This window comes from Passer domesticus, chromosome 6 (assembly GCF_036417665.1).
Source record: "Passer domesticus isolate bPasDom1 chromosome 6, bPasDom1.hap1, whole genome shotgun sequence".
Taxonomy (NCBI): Eukaryota; Metazoa; Chordata; class Aves; order Passeriformes; family Passeridae; genus Passer; species Passer domesticus.
The window spans coordinates 50,970,387-50,986,342 of record NC_087479.1 but is presented as its reverse complement, the minus strand read 5'-3'; the positions used below and the strand labels follow the sequence as shown (position 1 = coordinate 50,986,342).

Here is a 15,956-nt window from a genome sequence, read left to right as displayed (position 1 = left end):
ATTTTCTGATGGAGGCCAATAGTATATTGGAAGTGGTAAAGTGCCTCAAACCTAAAAACGGCTGTGGTTTTGTTAGTTTTTGCGTGGATCCTTTTAACTATGAGACTTTAATCTTTGGGATAAAGTCCTCCTCCTTTCTAGCTTGTGACACTTCCTAAAAGAAAGTGATTATTTATGGTGCTTGCACTCTTATTCTAAAATACATATTCAACACTTGCAAACTAGTATCACTAGGAAACAGGAGTTGTTGGAAGCACGGGATGAAAACAGCTCAATGTAAACTGATACATTTAACATCAAATATTCTCAAGGACTGTTAGGATTAAGTATTGTGAATGAAGGGGGAAGGAAAAGCCACTTCAGCTGGGGATAAGGAATCTAATTAAAAATCGGTATTAAGGATATATAACTTGAGCCTGCTATCATGCTCTTTAGAGTACCGTTATATCAGTTGTAAAGGGGAGGAAGAAGTATCATCAAAGCAGAAATGAAATGTTTTCTCAAATTAAAAGACTGAGATGAGTGAAACAGTGCTGTTGATCTTGGTAGCAAAGTGTCTGATCCCGCAATCCTTGCCAGAGCCATTGGAGACAACCGATGACTTGTCTGGAAAAGGAATGAGAGTTGCAGGATGTAGGATAAAAGACATGGGCCCCAACTTGTCACTTTATATTTGAGTGTCGATGGCATTTCTGAAAAGTGGAGCAAACCTGTTAAGTGTTTGTATCGTGTTTGATTAGGTAAATTAATTTTAATATCGATCTAGTGAAAATGGAGCTGCGTTCTCTGGAGTACACCCTGAAACTAAAACCAACGTGTGAAAACAAACCCAAAATGTTTGTGCAGAAAATCAGTATCGTATTTTAGGTCACCAGAGATGGGTGAAACGTAGCTGGCAGCAGCGGGGGCTGGCGTAACTCAGCCGGCATCAGCTGCGGAGAGTTGAGAGCCTCTGACCTGCCCGAGCTGCTGCCTGGCGCCAGACACAATCCCCGCTCGCAGGGAGTAGGACCGGAGCAGGGCTGGAGCGGGACCGCAGCGGGACCGGAGCATCCCCCGCGCCCCGGCGAGCACAAAGCGGCGGCGGCGGCAGCGCAGGTGGCCCCGCGGCACCTGGGCGGGGGCCGGGCGGGCTGCAGGTGGTGCTGCTGAGCCGGGAAGCCGCGCTCCGCCAGGAAATCCCGGCAGGAGCTCCGGAGGGGGCCCTGGGAAACGCGTGCATTTATTCATCGCAAGTGTGCAAGGCTCACCAATTGAGAGGCAGAGGCAGCACTAGTCGGGCTTAGGTGTTCTAGCCTCTCTGAATGTAATTTCGGATTTAGATTCAGCTTAAATCCAAAGGGAAAACACTTTATAAGGCTGAAAGCTGTGTAGTTGCAACAGCCAGGGTTATGAGCTATCAAAGGCAATTACATTAAAATAGATTATACTGTGCAAATTGAGCCATTTAGAAGGTGAGAACCAAAGAAACAGCTCTGATCCCCCTTCTTTCTAAATTGCAGTTTTAGTTCCTTGCAATTCTGAGGCACAAAAGTAGGTGAGACTGCTTTTGTATCTGCAAAGTGCTTTATTTCTGAGTGTAATTCTAACTGAGTGCAATCTAGGTTAAAAGCTGGACAACTGGGTAATTAGAGCTCACTTGCTGCTAAAGGACGATCAGCTGTACCGTAGCTCATTTGTGTTCCCAGAGACTTGCTCTCCTCTCCCCTGAGCGGAGGCTGCTGGAGAAGAAGCATCTGTGCCCGGACTTTTCTTGATTGCGGAGATGATGGTGCTGGACAAGGAGGACGGTAGGTGGGCTGAGATTGTGTAAGGCTGCGCTCGGTGTCTTCTGTGTGCTGCTAATGTAGAAATAAATAGTTTTGAAACAGATGTGCGCTGTGCATTTCACAGTGCTCTGCTCTGAGCTTCTGATGTTTTTCTCTTGTGTAGGTAAAAGCATGCTTGCTCTGTATTTTTTTTTAGTCTCGTCTCTGACATGATCGGACAGCCAAGAAGGGTTTACTCTAGGCTCTGTTTGCTGAGGGACATAGCAGAGACAGCTTGATTTTTTTCTTTTTTTTTAATATCTATGTAGATTTTTCTTTCTGCAAGTTATTCTAATATATCCTTTTTAGCCTGTTTGTTTTAACAGCTTTTATTGTAAATCTAATTTTGAGATTTTTCCTTTCCCTTTCATTTGCATGCCATTTAGGTCTCTTTAATGTGCGCCTTTAATATCTCTTTCTCACAGCTTTTCTTCATAGCTATAAACATAATGACAATAAGCTAATAACCCTCCGTGGCAAAAAAAAAAAAAAAAGCGTTGGTTTATTCTAAGAATTTACTCCCTTCTTTTAATAGCAGAAGTGGAGGTTCATTTGGGATGTAATTTCATGAATGAAGCTGAAGGAGAGCTTGACTGATTTTAGGATTTCGCATATGCTTATTTTTTTAAGCTGACTAGTCCTTATCGAGGATGCTTAAGGGGAACAAATTGATGTGAGGGAGATCAGTGTTAGTTAGCAGCCTGAATGACCTGATGCTATCTTTTGCACGTTGCCTGCCAGGGTGTGCAACTTAACTGCTCAGTCATGAGTAGTTTCTGGGATGCAGGTGGTAAGTTCAATCACAACTTTTTAATGAGGTTTGTTTTTTGGTTTTTTTCCTAGCTGAGGCTGTTTTGTGGCTTAGGTCTTCCCTCATAGCTCATACACTCAAAGCAAGGATTAAAACTGAGGCAGAGCAGAAGGCTCCTGCAGCCATCCACATGGACTTCCATCCATGGCGCTGCCTCTTTCCAAGGACCTCCGCCTTGGTGGCACTTTGTGCATGGAAAGTGGGAACTGCATCTTAACTTTTAACAGGCATTTCTACCTATTATCTCCTCATTTCATTCTACCTGTATAAATGGATGAAGTGGGCCATGTAATGGATTTCCCTGATCTTTTAAAATTTATTTCAGGAACCTCCTTATGCGTTAAAAAAAAAAAGGTCATAGGCTTTTGTCATTCGAAAATAAGAGAAATTACTGAATATTTGTAAGACTGTAGACAGGAAATAGCTTTTCGCAGGGTGCAAAAGAGCTTGGAGAAATTGGAATTTGGGCATTTTGGCAGTAACATTGATTTTACTTGAATATATATATTGCTTTTTAAAATATTTATGAGAAAAATAACTTGTAATTCAAAGTCACTTACTTTCCTGTGTCAGAGTCATGCTAACTGTGTTTTGTGGCTACTACTAAGAGCTGCTCAGTGCTATTAAGTTGAAATTATATTATTTTTATTTCACAACCCATATCTGTCTTCTAGTATTTTACAACTGAATTAGTACTGCACTGGAGAATAATTAGGAAGGCTTGACTATTGAAAGATCAGAAGTCTTCTACTAAAGTTTCTCTTCCCTCTCTCCTCTCCGTGCCTCCCAAAAAAGGGAGTATTTTAGACCTAGCATTTTGAGGTCTTACCTCATTGTAAGGTTGATTTCTAAAATTCTCCCTCTGGCATGTTCACGCGTGTAGAATTAGAATCTAGTTTCTGGGATGGCATGTGAGGTTTTGTTTCATGAAGCATTTGGGACAATGAAAAAAATGTGGGCTTTATCACAAAGACTTGACACCTTTAAAATAGGAGACCAAGCAGAAATGCATCATTATCAGTGCCCCCTTGTATGCAGATTCAATCAGATTTGGATTCAGAGCTGACCAATGTGAGATCAAAGTCCCTGTATAAATTGTCATGCCCTTCTGAATTTATTCCATGCTAATTAAGTTGGCATCTCAAAACTGTGAAATAGTCTTATTCGTGGGGAGGAAAAAACCTAAATCATGGGCTTTATTTCTGTTAAGATATTCCAAGTTCCTTTGTTAACACAGTAGAACTTGAAAAAAAAATAGTAGATGTGGAGCATCTGTTACACATCTTCTAGATCAGCTTTGCAGTTGACTGGCCTGTGGATAAAAGACACACTAAGTGCTTGAGTATTGCTTATGCTGGGAAAACAAATGAAGCTAACAGGGTTTCAAAGGCTTTGAAGCAGTGTCACTCTCAGAGGTGTTCAGTTGTTTTCTTTGGCAATATAAGTTGAAGCAAGCTAGTTTACTTTATTAGAGGCATAAGGCTACTCTTGTAACCTTCCTCTGACTAAGATGAATTTGGCTGACTGACCTTATTTCTTGCTGGACCACACGTGTTGTGCTGGGTTTGGGTTTTTTTGGTTTTTTTTTTTCTCCCTCCTTAGGATTCATCTATTTTAAAGGGCAGCAGCATTTTCTGTATTTTGTTAAATCTCTCTTTTCAATTTGTGCCTCCCTACAGAACTATGTTCTGCTATGATGGAGCAATGCAAATCAAGTAGAATAGCCCAAATTAATTCTTCACATTGGCTGCAGTATGATTGCCTGCATGGAATCAATAATGCATCATAGAGGGATCAAATTTTGGAGTATAATGTGTGAATAATGCTTGACACAAAACAAAAATTCAGTCATCATAATAGCAATTAGGAAAAAGCTGCAGCTTATCCCAGCTGTAATCTCTGCTAACAATGAAGCACAGCCTGGTAATCAGCATGTATGGTATGAAATGCACTAATAGAAATCACGGCTCTTTGTTATGTGTGTGGGGGGTGAAAGTTTCCTTTTCAGCTAACTTGTGCTGTGTTAACCAGACATGGCATCCTTCAAGAAAATTGTGGAGTGTGTGTGCACTCATAAAAACACTGATCAGCTGCGTGTTCATCCCGATGTTTGCATAGACAGGAGCCCCCCAAATCACGGGTCCTTTGTGTTTTTGAGCAGAACTCTGATTAAACAGATCACAAGATAGGCTGAGTAAAATATCAGAAGACTCCATTAAACATGTACCTTGGTTTTATATAGAAAGTAAATTTCATAGTTTCTTTAAAAATGAAAAGAAAAACATGGATGCTCAGTGGTTGTGTGTATTGGGGTTGGAGAATGGGTCTAAGGTTGATGGGAGATATTTAGGGCAATGAATATTAGGTAATTGGAAACTGGATTAGTACCAGCAGTTGGGTTCCCTGTTGTGTGAAAGCCCATCTTGTCCCTTACAGAAGTGAAAAAACCACAGCATTTGGAATTGGAAAAGCAGAGAAATGGATTGTATAATGTCAGTGACAGGACTTGTGCCACAGCGCCCTGCCAGGACAGCAGGGCTGTGGGCTGGCTTCACAAGGGATTATGCCAGCTGCCATATGGAGGTACCTATAGATAGGTAGGTGGATATGGAGAGGCACCTATCTCCAGCAACACAGGTCCAGGCAGTTCTGTTCTGTGGATAAAAATTGTGATACACACAAGAATGCAGCAGGCACAAATTGTGCCACGCAGGAAGAAGAGCTGTTCTGCGTGCTGCTGGTTGTCTTTTGTTTTCCTTGGAGCATACCTTTCTCAGGTGTGCCTGTTGAGGAGTCATGCAGAGAGAGAAAGGGAGGTGGCACCATGGCTTTTCCTCACAAGACATGGAGTTTAACTTTTCTGTTGTCTGATGTTCCTGAAGCTCTCTCTCTTTTTCCTTTTTGTCTCTTGTGCTACTCTACCTCGGATCTTCTCCGTGGTTCACCGGTGTCTAGCTTACCATGTATGAAGAATCCCTATACATCTTCCCAGACATCAGCTTATTCAAAAGCTGACCTATAAAGGTTACCGAAGACTTTATTTTTGCCTATTTAGCTGAATTACCTGTTGGTTTTTTGAGGGCTTGATCTTCACACATATGGTTTTGGTGTGACTTTAGGGGTTTGCTCTGGCTTTAATTCATGGCAGTGTCCTTTTGTAACTCAGAATAACAGCAATGGGTTAACATGTTTATGAAGAGGAGATAAAAAGTTGTCAAAGAAGTATTCTAAATAAAATTGGAGCACATTTGGCTGCAGAACATGAGACTTCGTTTGGCCATAAAGGACCAAAAAACCATTTGGACTGTTTCTCCAAAGCTGACCAAGTGTGGAGCTAGAGGTAGTTCTTCCTGGAGGTGCCCTCTGCCCCTGAAATGGCAAATATGGAAGCATGGCAGAAACATGGGGTAGTAAAGTAATGGCCTAAACCTATTCAAGAAATGGAGACTACTGTAATTGGAACACTGATAACCTAGATATCCATTTAAAGAATTCCCATCCTATGGGAAGGAGTGACAGCAGGTAGCAGGCCTAAGAGGAGCAAACTGCTTTGTGTAGGAGTATGGCAGGGGATCAAATAGCTCCTAGTGTTTGTTCAGGCTGGATGGCTGAAGGATCTGGGTAGGATGTCATTGTGCTTCATCCCCAGATGCTGTTGACATGTGATAATTGCCTGGTTGACATAACAAGCGTTGAAACAGTGTAAGGACATTTTTCAGCTTGGGTAATAGGGCAAAGGAAGGAGCTTGTTCTTGGAAATCAGTTTGCTCTAATTTTGGTTTAATGCAGTAGAAAGTGTACTTGATGCCCTGGCAGCAGAACATAATTCGTCTTCTTTGGAGTTAGTGTTAAATTTTATTATCTTTAATAAATACAACGTGAATATGTCAGCCTGTTTGTCATAGCCATTCCAAAAATGCTCTCTTATGGTAGAATCTTCAGAAAAATTCCTTTTAAGAGCAGTGCATTATTAATAAAGTAATCCATTAGGTCTGGTGATAAAGGGTCACAGCAGAGTCTGAAATACGTTTCTTAAATGGTTAAGAAATTTATCATGGTTGGAGGATTAATTGATTTCATTTGGAAGCTTTCTTAAGGTTTTCAGGCATTGTGTTTAGAGATGGTTTTATTCTCTTTGGAAATGTGCTTGCTGCTCAAAGTTTTGCTTCGCTGTCATTAGCATGAACATTTCTGCTAAAGGCAAACTGTTCTTTTAGCATTATGACTGATTGCATCTGCGAGGAGTCCTACTTAGGTAAAGAATATGAAAGTTTATGGCAAATAAGGTATTGTACTTGAAATCAATTCAAAATCAGAATAATGGCATCAAGCATTAAGTGTTGCAGTACAAGAATAAAGAAGGCACTGCAGATGCTGCTAAATGCCAAACTATAAAACTCCAATGGGGCTATATCTTTTAAAAATTGGACAGAATTGTCATCATTTAGAATACATAGACATAGTTGTAAACTGTATAGAAATCACTGCCCCCAACTTCAATAATGTGCGTTACTGTTGCCAGGGAATGATTTATTCAGTGAATGTAGCTCCTATTCACTGAAGACTTGGGGGTGGAGGGAAGGGCGTTTTGAAATGAACGTTGTTCACTATTAGATTAACATAATTAAACCTATCTGAGAAGAATTCACCACAGCTACTGTTTTTTTTAGTTCTATGTATGTGTGTGTGTGTTTTCTCTGTCTTCCAGTGGGATGACTCCCAAGCCCAAGTTTCCAAGCATGATGTGGGGTGCTATCCGTGCAAACAGATGCTCAACTCTCCACTGAATGTTCTTGCAAACTACTTTCTACTTACATTCCATATCAAAGCAGATAATTGATGCTCTTGTCCAAATTTAGAGGGTTTTTAAGTTTCATTGAACATTTTTTAATTCTTTACACCAACATTCAGAGTTCCTTGTGTGCTAATCAAACTCTGAAAGGGTGATTTGGGCAGTGAAAGTATTATTTGTCTTCTTTTAAAATAATTTATATCAACAGTACTAGTTTCTCTTAAAGAAAAAGTGGATGATTGTTGCATATTCATGACTGAACTGCAGAGAACTTGGACCAGAATTAAACAATTAACCCTCTCGCCAACATCCATTTGAGTAGAAGCCAGGGATGTTCCTACTTGGTTTATTATGGATCTGAGATATAGAAATGTATTCCGGAGGACTGTGTTTCTAATAAATAAAAAGGCATAATGAGAGTGTAACTGGGAAGGAAGACAAAAGCAGCCATGCTTTAAATTGTTAATGATGGTGCCAGTGGCTGCAGCTTTACCACAGCTGTTTAAATTGATCAGCAAGTGAAAATGTTTTGTTTTGGCATTTTCCCTGCATGTGCAACTCTTTCGAAGGGATTTCTGGAAGCTTTTCAAAGGGGAATCATGATCTTTTTTTAAACTAGGCTTAGAGCACTAGAGTTTCCAGTATTTTGGAATCCAATATTTAAGGATGCAGTTCAGTTTTTCTTTTGTCAGGTTTTTGGCTGATGAGCCATTATTTCTCCTGGATTTTCCTTTACCATTTTTTCCCCCTCCACAAATACTACAAATGACTCCCTACCCATAAAAGCTGAGGGAACAACACTAGCTGTCCTTTTTTCTTTTTCTTTTTTTTCCCCCATCTCTATTTCACTGATGCTACAGAGTTTGATCAGAACAGCAGAAAGGGGCTATGTAGATTTGCTATGCATCTTTTGGTCAAGCATCCAGTGTGAAATTGTTCTATAAAATGTACTTTTTCAGAGGGAACTCACTCCTAATTTCTTGTCTGGTTGGCTCTACTTGGAGCTGAAGTGGGTTAAGCAACATCTCTTTATCTCTTGTATCCTTTCCTTCCATTCCAGAGAAATGGATATACCTTTCAAAAAGGTGCAATTTCTTCAAGACAGGTAGGGAGGAGAAGATTGGCCTTTCTGTGTGTTCACAAGTGGTGTGGTAGAGATCTTTGGGCAGAGGACTGGCTTGAGCTGGTGAGCCTTGGTGTCTTTTGCAGAGCACCTCGTGCCTTGAGCTCATGAGCAGACCTGCCTGGGGCCTGGTGTGAAACCTCTTCCTGCCATTCCTGGTGGCAGGTGACTCCTGGAGAGGGCACGCCTTAGATAATGTTGAGCAGCCAGGTTTCTGCATTAATGTACTTGCAGTGAGGGTGGGTACTGAACATTATTCAGGATCCATTATATATTTATCCTTATACTCCTTTGTGGAAAATGATTTCTGTAAGTACCCTGTTACGGTTATGAAAGCCTAAATAAGCATCAGTCTCAAACCCTTTGACCTGTCTGCACAGAATGGAGATCTGTTTTGAAAAGGACTCCTTTATATCTGTTTTTACTCCATGCCCTTCCATTCATTTGCCTATACAAAGCAATAAAGGGTAAAACCAAAGTAACATAAATTGGTCTGTCTTCCTGAATCCATGTCTCGCTAATGTACCCAGATTAACTCAACTGTAAATTGTCTCCTTTGGATGTCGTGTCTTGCTAAAAGTTTCCTATATGATTCATGATTTGGATTGCTTTTAACAGCTATTGGCTAAGCAATATGGTAAATGTACAAGGTGATGCAATTGGCATTAGTGAGAGGATGCACAGGAGCATGTAATGCAGTCAATACTACATTAACTACTGATGCCCAATTACAGAAACTGGAAGAGTGGCTTTTAGGAGCATTAGGACTTGCAGAAGAGCTGAGATCACCTGCCGCTCCTTGCCTAAAAGCTTCACCCTTTACGCGCTGGGATCAAAGCAAACATTTAGTTGCTATTTTGTCATGTATAACAACGAAGGTATTCCCCCCCACACACTTGTTTTTTTTTCCCAAAAAGTGTCACACTGATGCTTTTAGCACATGTAAAATCCTCTCTCTGTATTTCAAGACTCTACTTCCATCTCCTGGGGCAAGACTTTATTTGAATAAAAACTCTTTAACCACCTCTGCATTTATTGTTTCTCTGATGCTTACTATTTCAGCCAGTTTTTATTTTAAAGAAATACTAAGTGATATTTAGAGTGTCCTATTTCAGTGTGCCAGAGTGGGCTCTCATTGCTCCCCCCAGCTTCTTTCCCTTTTCTAATCTGTATGTGATTGTTTGTGACCTCAGCTGGCTCCAAGTCTCTAAAAAGTGTTTTAAAATACAACCAGATACCACATAAAACAGGATATTTGAGTGTGCAACCTTTCTGCAGTCCACATTCAGATTAAGCACACATTGTTTCCACCACTGCTTTTAAACCCATTTGCAGGAGATGGCAAAGGACCACATTATACTAAAAAACAGAGTGCATACTTTCAGATTGAACTGTGTGATCACAGCTTCTAAATCTATTTTAAAAATAATGAGCAATGTTGCTGTTGCATGGCAAAGCTAGCAGCCCACAAAGTTCCTCTGGACTTGGAGCGAGATGGGAAATTAAGCAGCTCTAAGAACACTGAAATATTTTAATATGAAAGACAGCTGGCAGGTGGCTTATTGCTCTTGTTGCAGCATTTGTCTTTACTTCCAGCTATGATACTTGGCATATCACTGCTGCTTTTAATCCTCAAAGCATTTTGCAGTACTGAGGAATTTGTGCAACCCAAGTTCCCCTGGAACTCAAGCCTGGATGTCTGGGGGATGTGCCTGACCCCAGTGAGGCATGGGTGGACTTTTGTGTTTTAGCTGTCCCTGCTTTGTTCCTCTCTGCTTTCTGTCGGCTGGGCCTGGGTCCCACCTTGCCAGCTGTCCCATGCTGGGTTGGGAGGTCAGACCTCTGCAGAAGAAGGGAGAAAACTTCTAGATCTCCTGGGAAGGACAGAGTCTTATTGAAGAGATTGCTCTCTTTAACTCTTTTGGGGAAAGTTTTATTGATCCCCAATTGGCAATTTTAATTTTGGATTTTTTTTTAATCTCAGAGGTCCAAGCAATTACAAATCGTTGAAGAAAAGCCTTCGCTGTCTCCCTGCCATAAATATGAGCAGTGGTCACGTTCGCCTCCTGCTCCTGCCGTGACTGTGAGCATGGGTCTCACCCCCTCTTCCATTTTCTGGGGGCAACAGAAAAAACGAGGTACAGCCATGCTGTAAAACATCCTGACAGTCTACAGGCATTTCCTCAGGGACCTTTTTTTTGGTAGATGGTGCCTTAACTCCTCAGCCCGCAGTTGTGCGGGTTGTCCGTGTGTTCGCTCCGGAGCCCCCCGGAGCTCTGCCCCATCACAGGGCTGCTCCGGGCTGCTTGCTGCGGCCGGGGGCAGAGGAGGAGCCTGTTATTTTTGAGTCCGACTGTTGCTTTCAGGTGCCGATCGATGCTCTTTTGAACGTCTGGGGGAGGAGAGCAGAAGGTGACCTGCTGGTTTTCCCCTTGCACTAATGTGTTTAAAAGGTGGCACCAGCAGCGGGGGCGTGCGGGAGCCCGGCTGAGCTGTGCCTTCAGCGCGCCTGAAACGCAGACGAGCATCCTGAGCTTGATGCACTTTCCAAGCTGTACAAACAATGTTTGAAAAGTCTGAAGTACCCAGCAGGGCAAGTCAAAACGTCCTTGAGCAACTTTGTGTTTAGACAGTGTTTTCTCTTTGCCTTTGATCAGGAGGGAACAGATGTGCCTCCTCTCATGTGTGTGTTTGCGCGCACCCCCTGATGTACGCGCGTTCCCTGTCCTTGTGCAGGGCTGCAGCATTTAGGGTATGCTGCTATTCCTCTTTGTTCTTTCTTATTACTGTTATGTTGTTTTTTTGGTGGTGTTGTTTTTCCAGGGAATCTAAGTTGGAATTTAAAGAGGTCGGACTAAACAAGGTTTTAACTTACTCTCGCTCATTTCCTTATCGCTCTTTAACTTGGATAGAGTGGGAAGAGAATATGTATATAGTAATGCTCCCTTTAAAAAAACAAACAAACTATGCATATATATAATCGATTCCTTGACTAGTTTTTGGGGGGGGGCAGGTTTTGAGCATTTGGTCTAAGTGGGCTGCTCAGTGAAATTTGTACATTCATAAAATAGCTGATTGAAAAGCAATATTTCAGATAAATACAAGCCAGCGATCTATCAGCAGTTGTAATAAAAGCTGGGCTTCAGGCTGTGATTTTATTTTGAAATAATAAGAATTGCTTTATTCTTTTTACTTGAGTTACCATGGTAATTCTGTCGTGTAGCAGTGTTATATTGATTTAGAAAGTGGACAGTAATATTTCTTTTGTGTTATTCTGTTTCTAGGGGTTGATTTCTAATTTCCACTTGGAGATTACTTTTATAAATTTCTTAAGTCCTTCCACTTTTTTCTCTAGCAGTGTAATTTTCCTCTCACACATTGCTATTTTCTGAGCTTATTGGTTTGCTCTTATTTTAAATTAAACTTGCTGGTTTCAAATATTGAAATGACATCTTTGTCTGTGTCTGTACTTTGGTTTAGCAAAATATTACAGTCTGCTGTTTTATGCTTAATAATTTAAGGGAAGCTTTATGTCTGCCATCAGTGGTTGTTGGTAACTCATGACTAAACCAACACAGAGCTCAAACCTCTGACATTTTAATACCATGTAATGGTGCTTCCACCCTGCACACTCCTTGGGTTTTTCTTTAATCTGCCTTGTACGCATTCTAAAAAGAATGCCAATTAAATTCTGAAGAGATCAGGAGGAGCTTTTGGGTGGAGCTGGGTCTTGGCCACTTCAGGTCTCTGTCACTCTTGAAAGAAGCACTGGTTTTATCTATGGCACAGGTACCATTCCTGGCTACCCATGTTTCTCTTGCAGTTAAGAAGCTTCAAGTTTTCTAGAGGCAGAATTTTGGCTTTCAGAAGTGCTTGTACACACTCATTGACTGCCAAAAAGTAACAAACTGCTTTAGCTCTGTACAGGACTGTTATATAAGAACATTCTTGTTCTGTGCTACCTTAGCTATGGAGCACTGCTCTTAGATCCTGCTGCTTTAAGAAATGACAGTCTGAACGGGATGTGGCTGCTCCTTGTGGCATCTTTCTTTTTTTGTGAATGAGAAATAATGGTTCTATTCCAAACCTGGAGGAAGAGGGGAAATGAACCTCAAGCATCACTGTCTTCAGAAGCAGGGTTGTAGATCCTGAAACCAAAGCCATGAATTCTGCTTTCCAACAGGAGTCATTCACGTGAGCTTTTAGTCCAGAGGGTGGGATACCTACTTTGTGAGCACTAAGGACAGATTTCCTGATGATATAAACTACTGGTAGGTTTTGTGGTGCAAGTAACTGGTGGGAGTGGGACTGAAGCCATGTGCTGTTGCCCCCTGGTTTCATTCCTGTATGAAGCTCACAACAGTAGGAAAAGGAGCCCAGGAATCCCATTTGATCCCTTTGAGGATCGCTGAAACATCTACAAGTAGGACCTACCACCAGCTGGAAAGGGCAGAAGAGGAGGAAGAGGGTGGCTTGGACAGATGGTGGTTGACCTCAAAAGGACTGAGGTGTGAAGTAGGTGGTAAAAGGCACATGCAGTCCTGGAAAGAATTGAACAAGAAATTGCTAGTAATGATTCCTGTTAATGCTGGAGAGAGGCAATGGTAGACCTGGTCTGCTATGGGTAACTTGCAGATCCCTCAAGCTAAGGGACAGTAAGTCCCTGTGGAAGTAGGGGCAGAGAGGATGTCCATGAAGAGCAATCTGTGCTTCAACTCATCTACCTTTACAAAATGAAGGCTGGCTGGTCTGGACAAGCAATCTGGGAGGAGAAACACCAGGGATGAAGGAAAAGTGGACTTTTTACCCCAAAACATTAGAACAAGTAGTTGGAAATGGATAAGAATGTTTCTAGGCTAGCAATTTATAGTGTTGCAATTTAAAAGCTTTTGGGCTTCTGGTCTCTAGATCTGTTTTCCTCAGAGGGGAGTGGAGGCATGAAGCTGACTTGCTTGGGTTAGGGGAAGGGATGGTGCAATAGCCTCTGGCTGTAGGAGCTGGGACTCACTAGTCCTTCTCATCAGTCCATGTTGAGGCATTTATGTCACAGCCTGTGAAGCTCTGTCAATGTTTCCATAAAACCCCTGTATTTTCATGAACATTCATTTATGGCGAAAGTCTGCACGTAAGATCCTGCCTGAGGTTACCTTTTTCTTCCCTATTAAAATTTTATAAACCTGTCACTTGGCTGGGAATTTTAGTTTTCTGTGAAAGTGAAATAGAAGGGGGGCCCTGATGGGGAAGCATGGAGGTTATAGTGTCATTTTCTTCCTCAGTGCTCCCTTTAAAAATAAATAAATAAATAAGTTAAAAGGCACAAGCTACAATCTTACGGGTGAGCTCCTTGATGAGAATGGCAAAAGCCATGTCTGCAGGTTCTGAACTTCTTTTCAGTGATGTGATTTGGTTTGATCTGAGTGTGAAAACACATAAGCAGCTGCTGCTCCCAGAAGTCTCCCCTAGCTTTTCCGTGTGCAGGTGTTGCCTGTGCTGTTCAGCTTGAGAGCAGTGATCCACAAACTTTAAACCTTTCAAATGGGTCCTGACCTGTGAGGCTGTAATGGCCCTCGGAGCCTTTATGGCCCATCAGATGATGTCTGTTACACATTAGTCTGTAATAGCTCCAGAATAAGTAACTTTCTTTTTTTTTTTTTTTAAATCAGTAATTATATCTCTCCACAGTGGAGTGCAGTGGCTTCTCGTGCTAAAGCACAGTTTTAAAGTAATGCAGCAAGAGACTGTTTAATGTCTCTGACAGTTCAGTGCTGAGCACAGGTCCTGTGTTTTCTTTCTTCAGCATTTTCTTTCTCATTCCTTACTCGTATTGCAGCAAATCCATGCTACCAGGAGCTGGCATCTCACTCCAGATTCTCTGTGATGTGGTAAACAAATACCTCATATTATGGGTCTTCTCAAAATAATGATCTTGTCTTTCCCCATCACAGTTGCTTTTCAGGAAGAGCTGATAATTTGCAATCTTCTTAGTAGGGCTTTATGCTCAAGAGTGTAATCTTGCTATGGTGGGGAAAAGGACCAGATGATTTAATGGACTTTTTTTTTTTATAATCATTGCATTTTGTATCTGATCTTTTTGTGGGATAGAGTGCTGCCTGCATCCTAAATTGGGATTTGGGTTCCCTACCCCCTACCTAAAATGTATTTTCTTTCCCTATGGTTCGTTCAATTATAACTCTAGGATATATCTTCTGGGACTGAGTAATTGGCTAGGTCAGAAGTAATCTTTATTTTCACTAGAGAGATGTTTACAAACTGATGCTGTAGTATCTCTTTAAAACCCACTGAGAATCTGATTAAAGGCCTGAGGATCTTCTGCAAAGATTGCCTGGTCCCAGTTGACTTGAAAGGGTCAGCATGCTGTCACAGTTTCGACGACTAAGAATTAACTTAAGGCTGATTCAAATGCTACTCTCTGTGTACAGCATTGATTGGACTGCTTTCAGATGGCAAGAGGTAACTTTATCCTGCAGCATGTGTGAACTCCATTTAGTTAAATAGGGAAGCTGAATGAATATGCTTGCTTGTGGCAAGGGAGCTCAAAGGTGAACACGTTCTACCCCTTCTGCCCTGAATTAAATACTTTGGGGAGGATGGGAGAGAAACATAATTCTTGTAGTAGCATGCTTGGGATACTGACTGCTGCAGCTGTTCTTCAGCAAGTGCAGCTCCTAAATATCACAAAATCTTCCCTTCCCCTATGCACAGTCTTCCCTGTGGGCTTGACCATAATGAGATGGGATTGCTTGTAGTGGAAATGGCAGCAGAGTGCTCTTTTGAATGAGAAAATAAACCCCAGACCAAATAAAATTAGCTTGGTGCAGCATTATCACTGCTCCTTTTTTCAAGAATTGAGGATTTTTAACCTGGTTTCTTGTGAGCATCAGTGTTCAAAGGCATAATGAATTAATGTGGGAATGTCATTAATGGTGCTGACTCACACAAGGCTGTGGGCTTTGTGGTGTCATACTTGCAGTTGCTAGCATTGGAGTAGCTTTTAAAAAGGTCCTGCTGAATGCAGCTGCCTCATACAGAGATGGGCTCAGTGTGAAGCAATTCCAGGCTGCAGACTGGTGTATTCCTGCTCCATCAGGGTCTGGACCAAAGCAGGCACTGCTGCTGCTCCTGCTGCAGCCAAGGCTGTTATGTGGAACTTCTGCTGAGCACCTTATGGAAAGAAAAAGGTCTGGGCTGAGGTGTTCTCCTGACCTCCTGTCAGCCTCCTCACCAAGCCAGTGGCTCCTTGAAATGATGGAGCACCCAGGGAAGGTACCCCACCAGCATTAAAACTTCATCCATGACACAGATGTATGTAAATCAGCCAGCATCTTGCTGAAGGTGAGGATTCCTGATTTCCTGCCTCCTGTGATGTCTGGTACACTGAAGACCTTCCTGATGACAGTCACA

The 15,956-nt window shown here is 41.8% G+C and overlaps 1 protein-coding gene across 2 annotated transcripts in view; it reads left to right on the top strand.

The window, feature by feature from the left end:
* Window positions 1–15,956, top strand: part of LMO1 (LIM domain only 1) — a 59,535-nt gene that overhangs the window by 4,009 nt on the left and 39,570 nt on the right. Inside the window, exon 2 of one of the 2 annotated variants that reach the window (XM_064425429.1) lies at window positions 1,689–1,790. The exons of the other annotated variant lie outside the window; for it this stretch is intronic. Within the exon in view, the coding sequence (XP_064281499.1) occupies window positions 1,766–1,790 (25 nt within the window). The 5' untranslated portion in view covers window positions 1,689–1,765. The remainder of the gene's footprint in view (window positions 1–1,688; window positions 1,791–15,956) is intronic. 2 annotated transcript variants of the gene reach the window in all.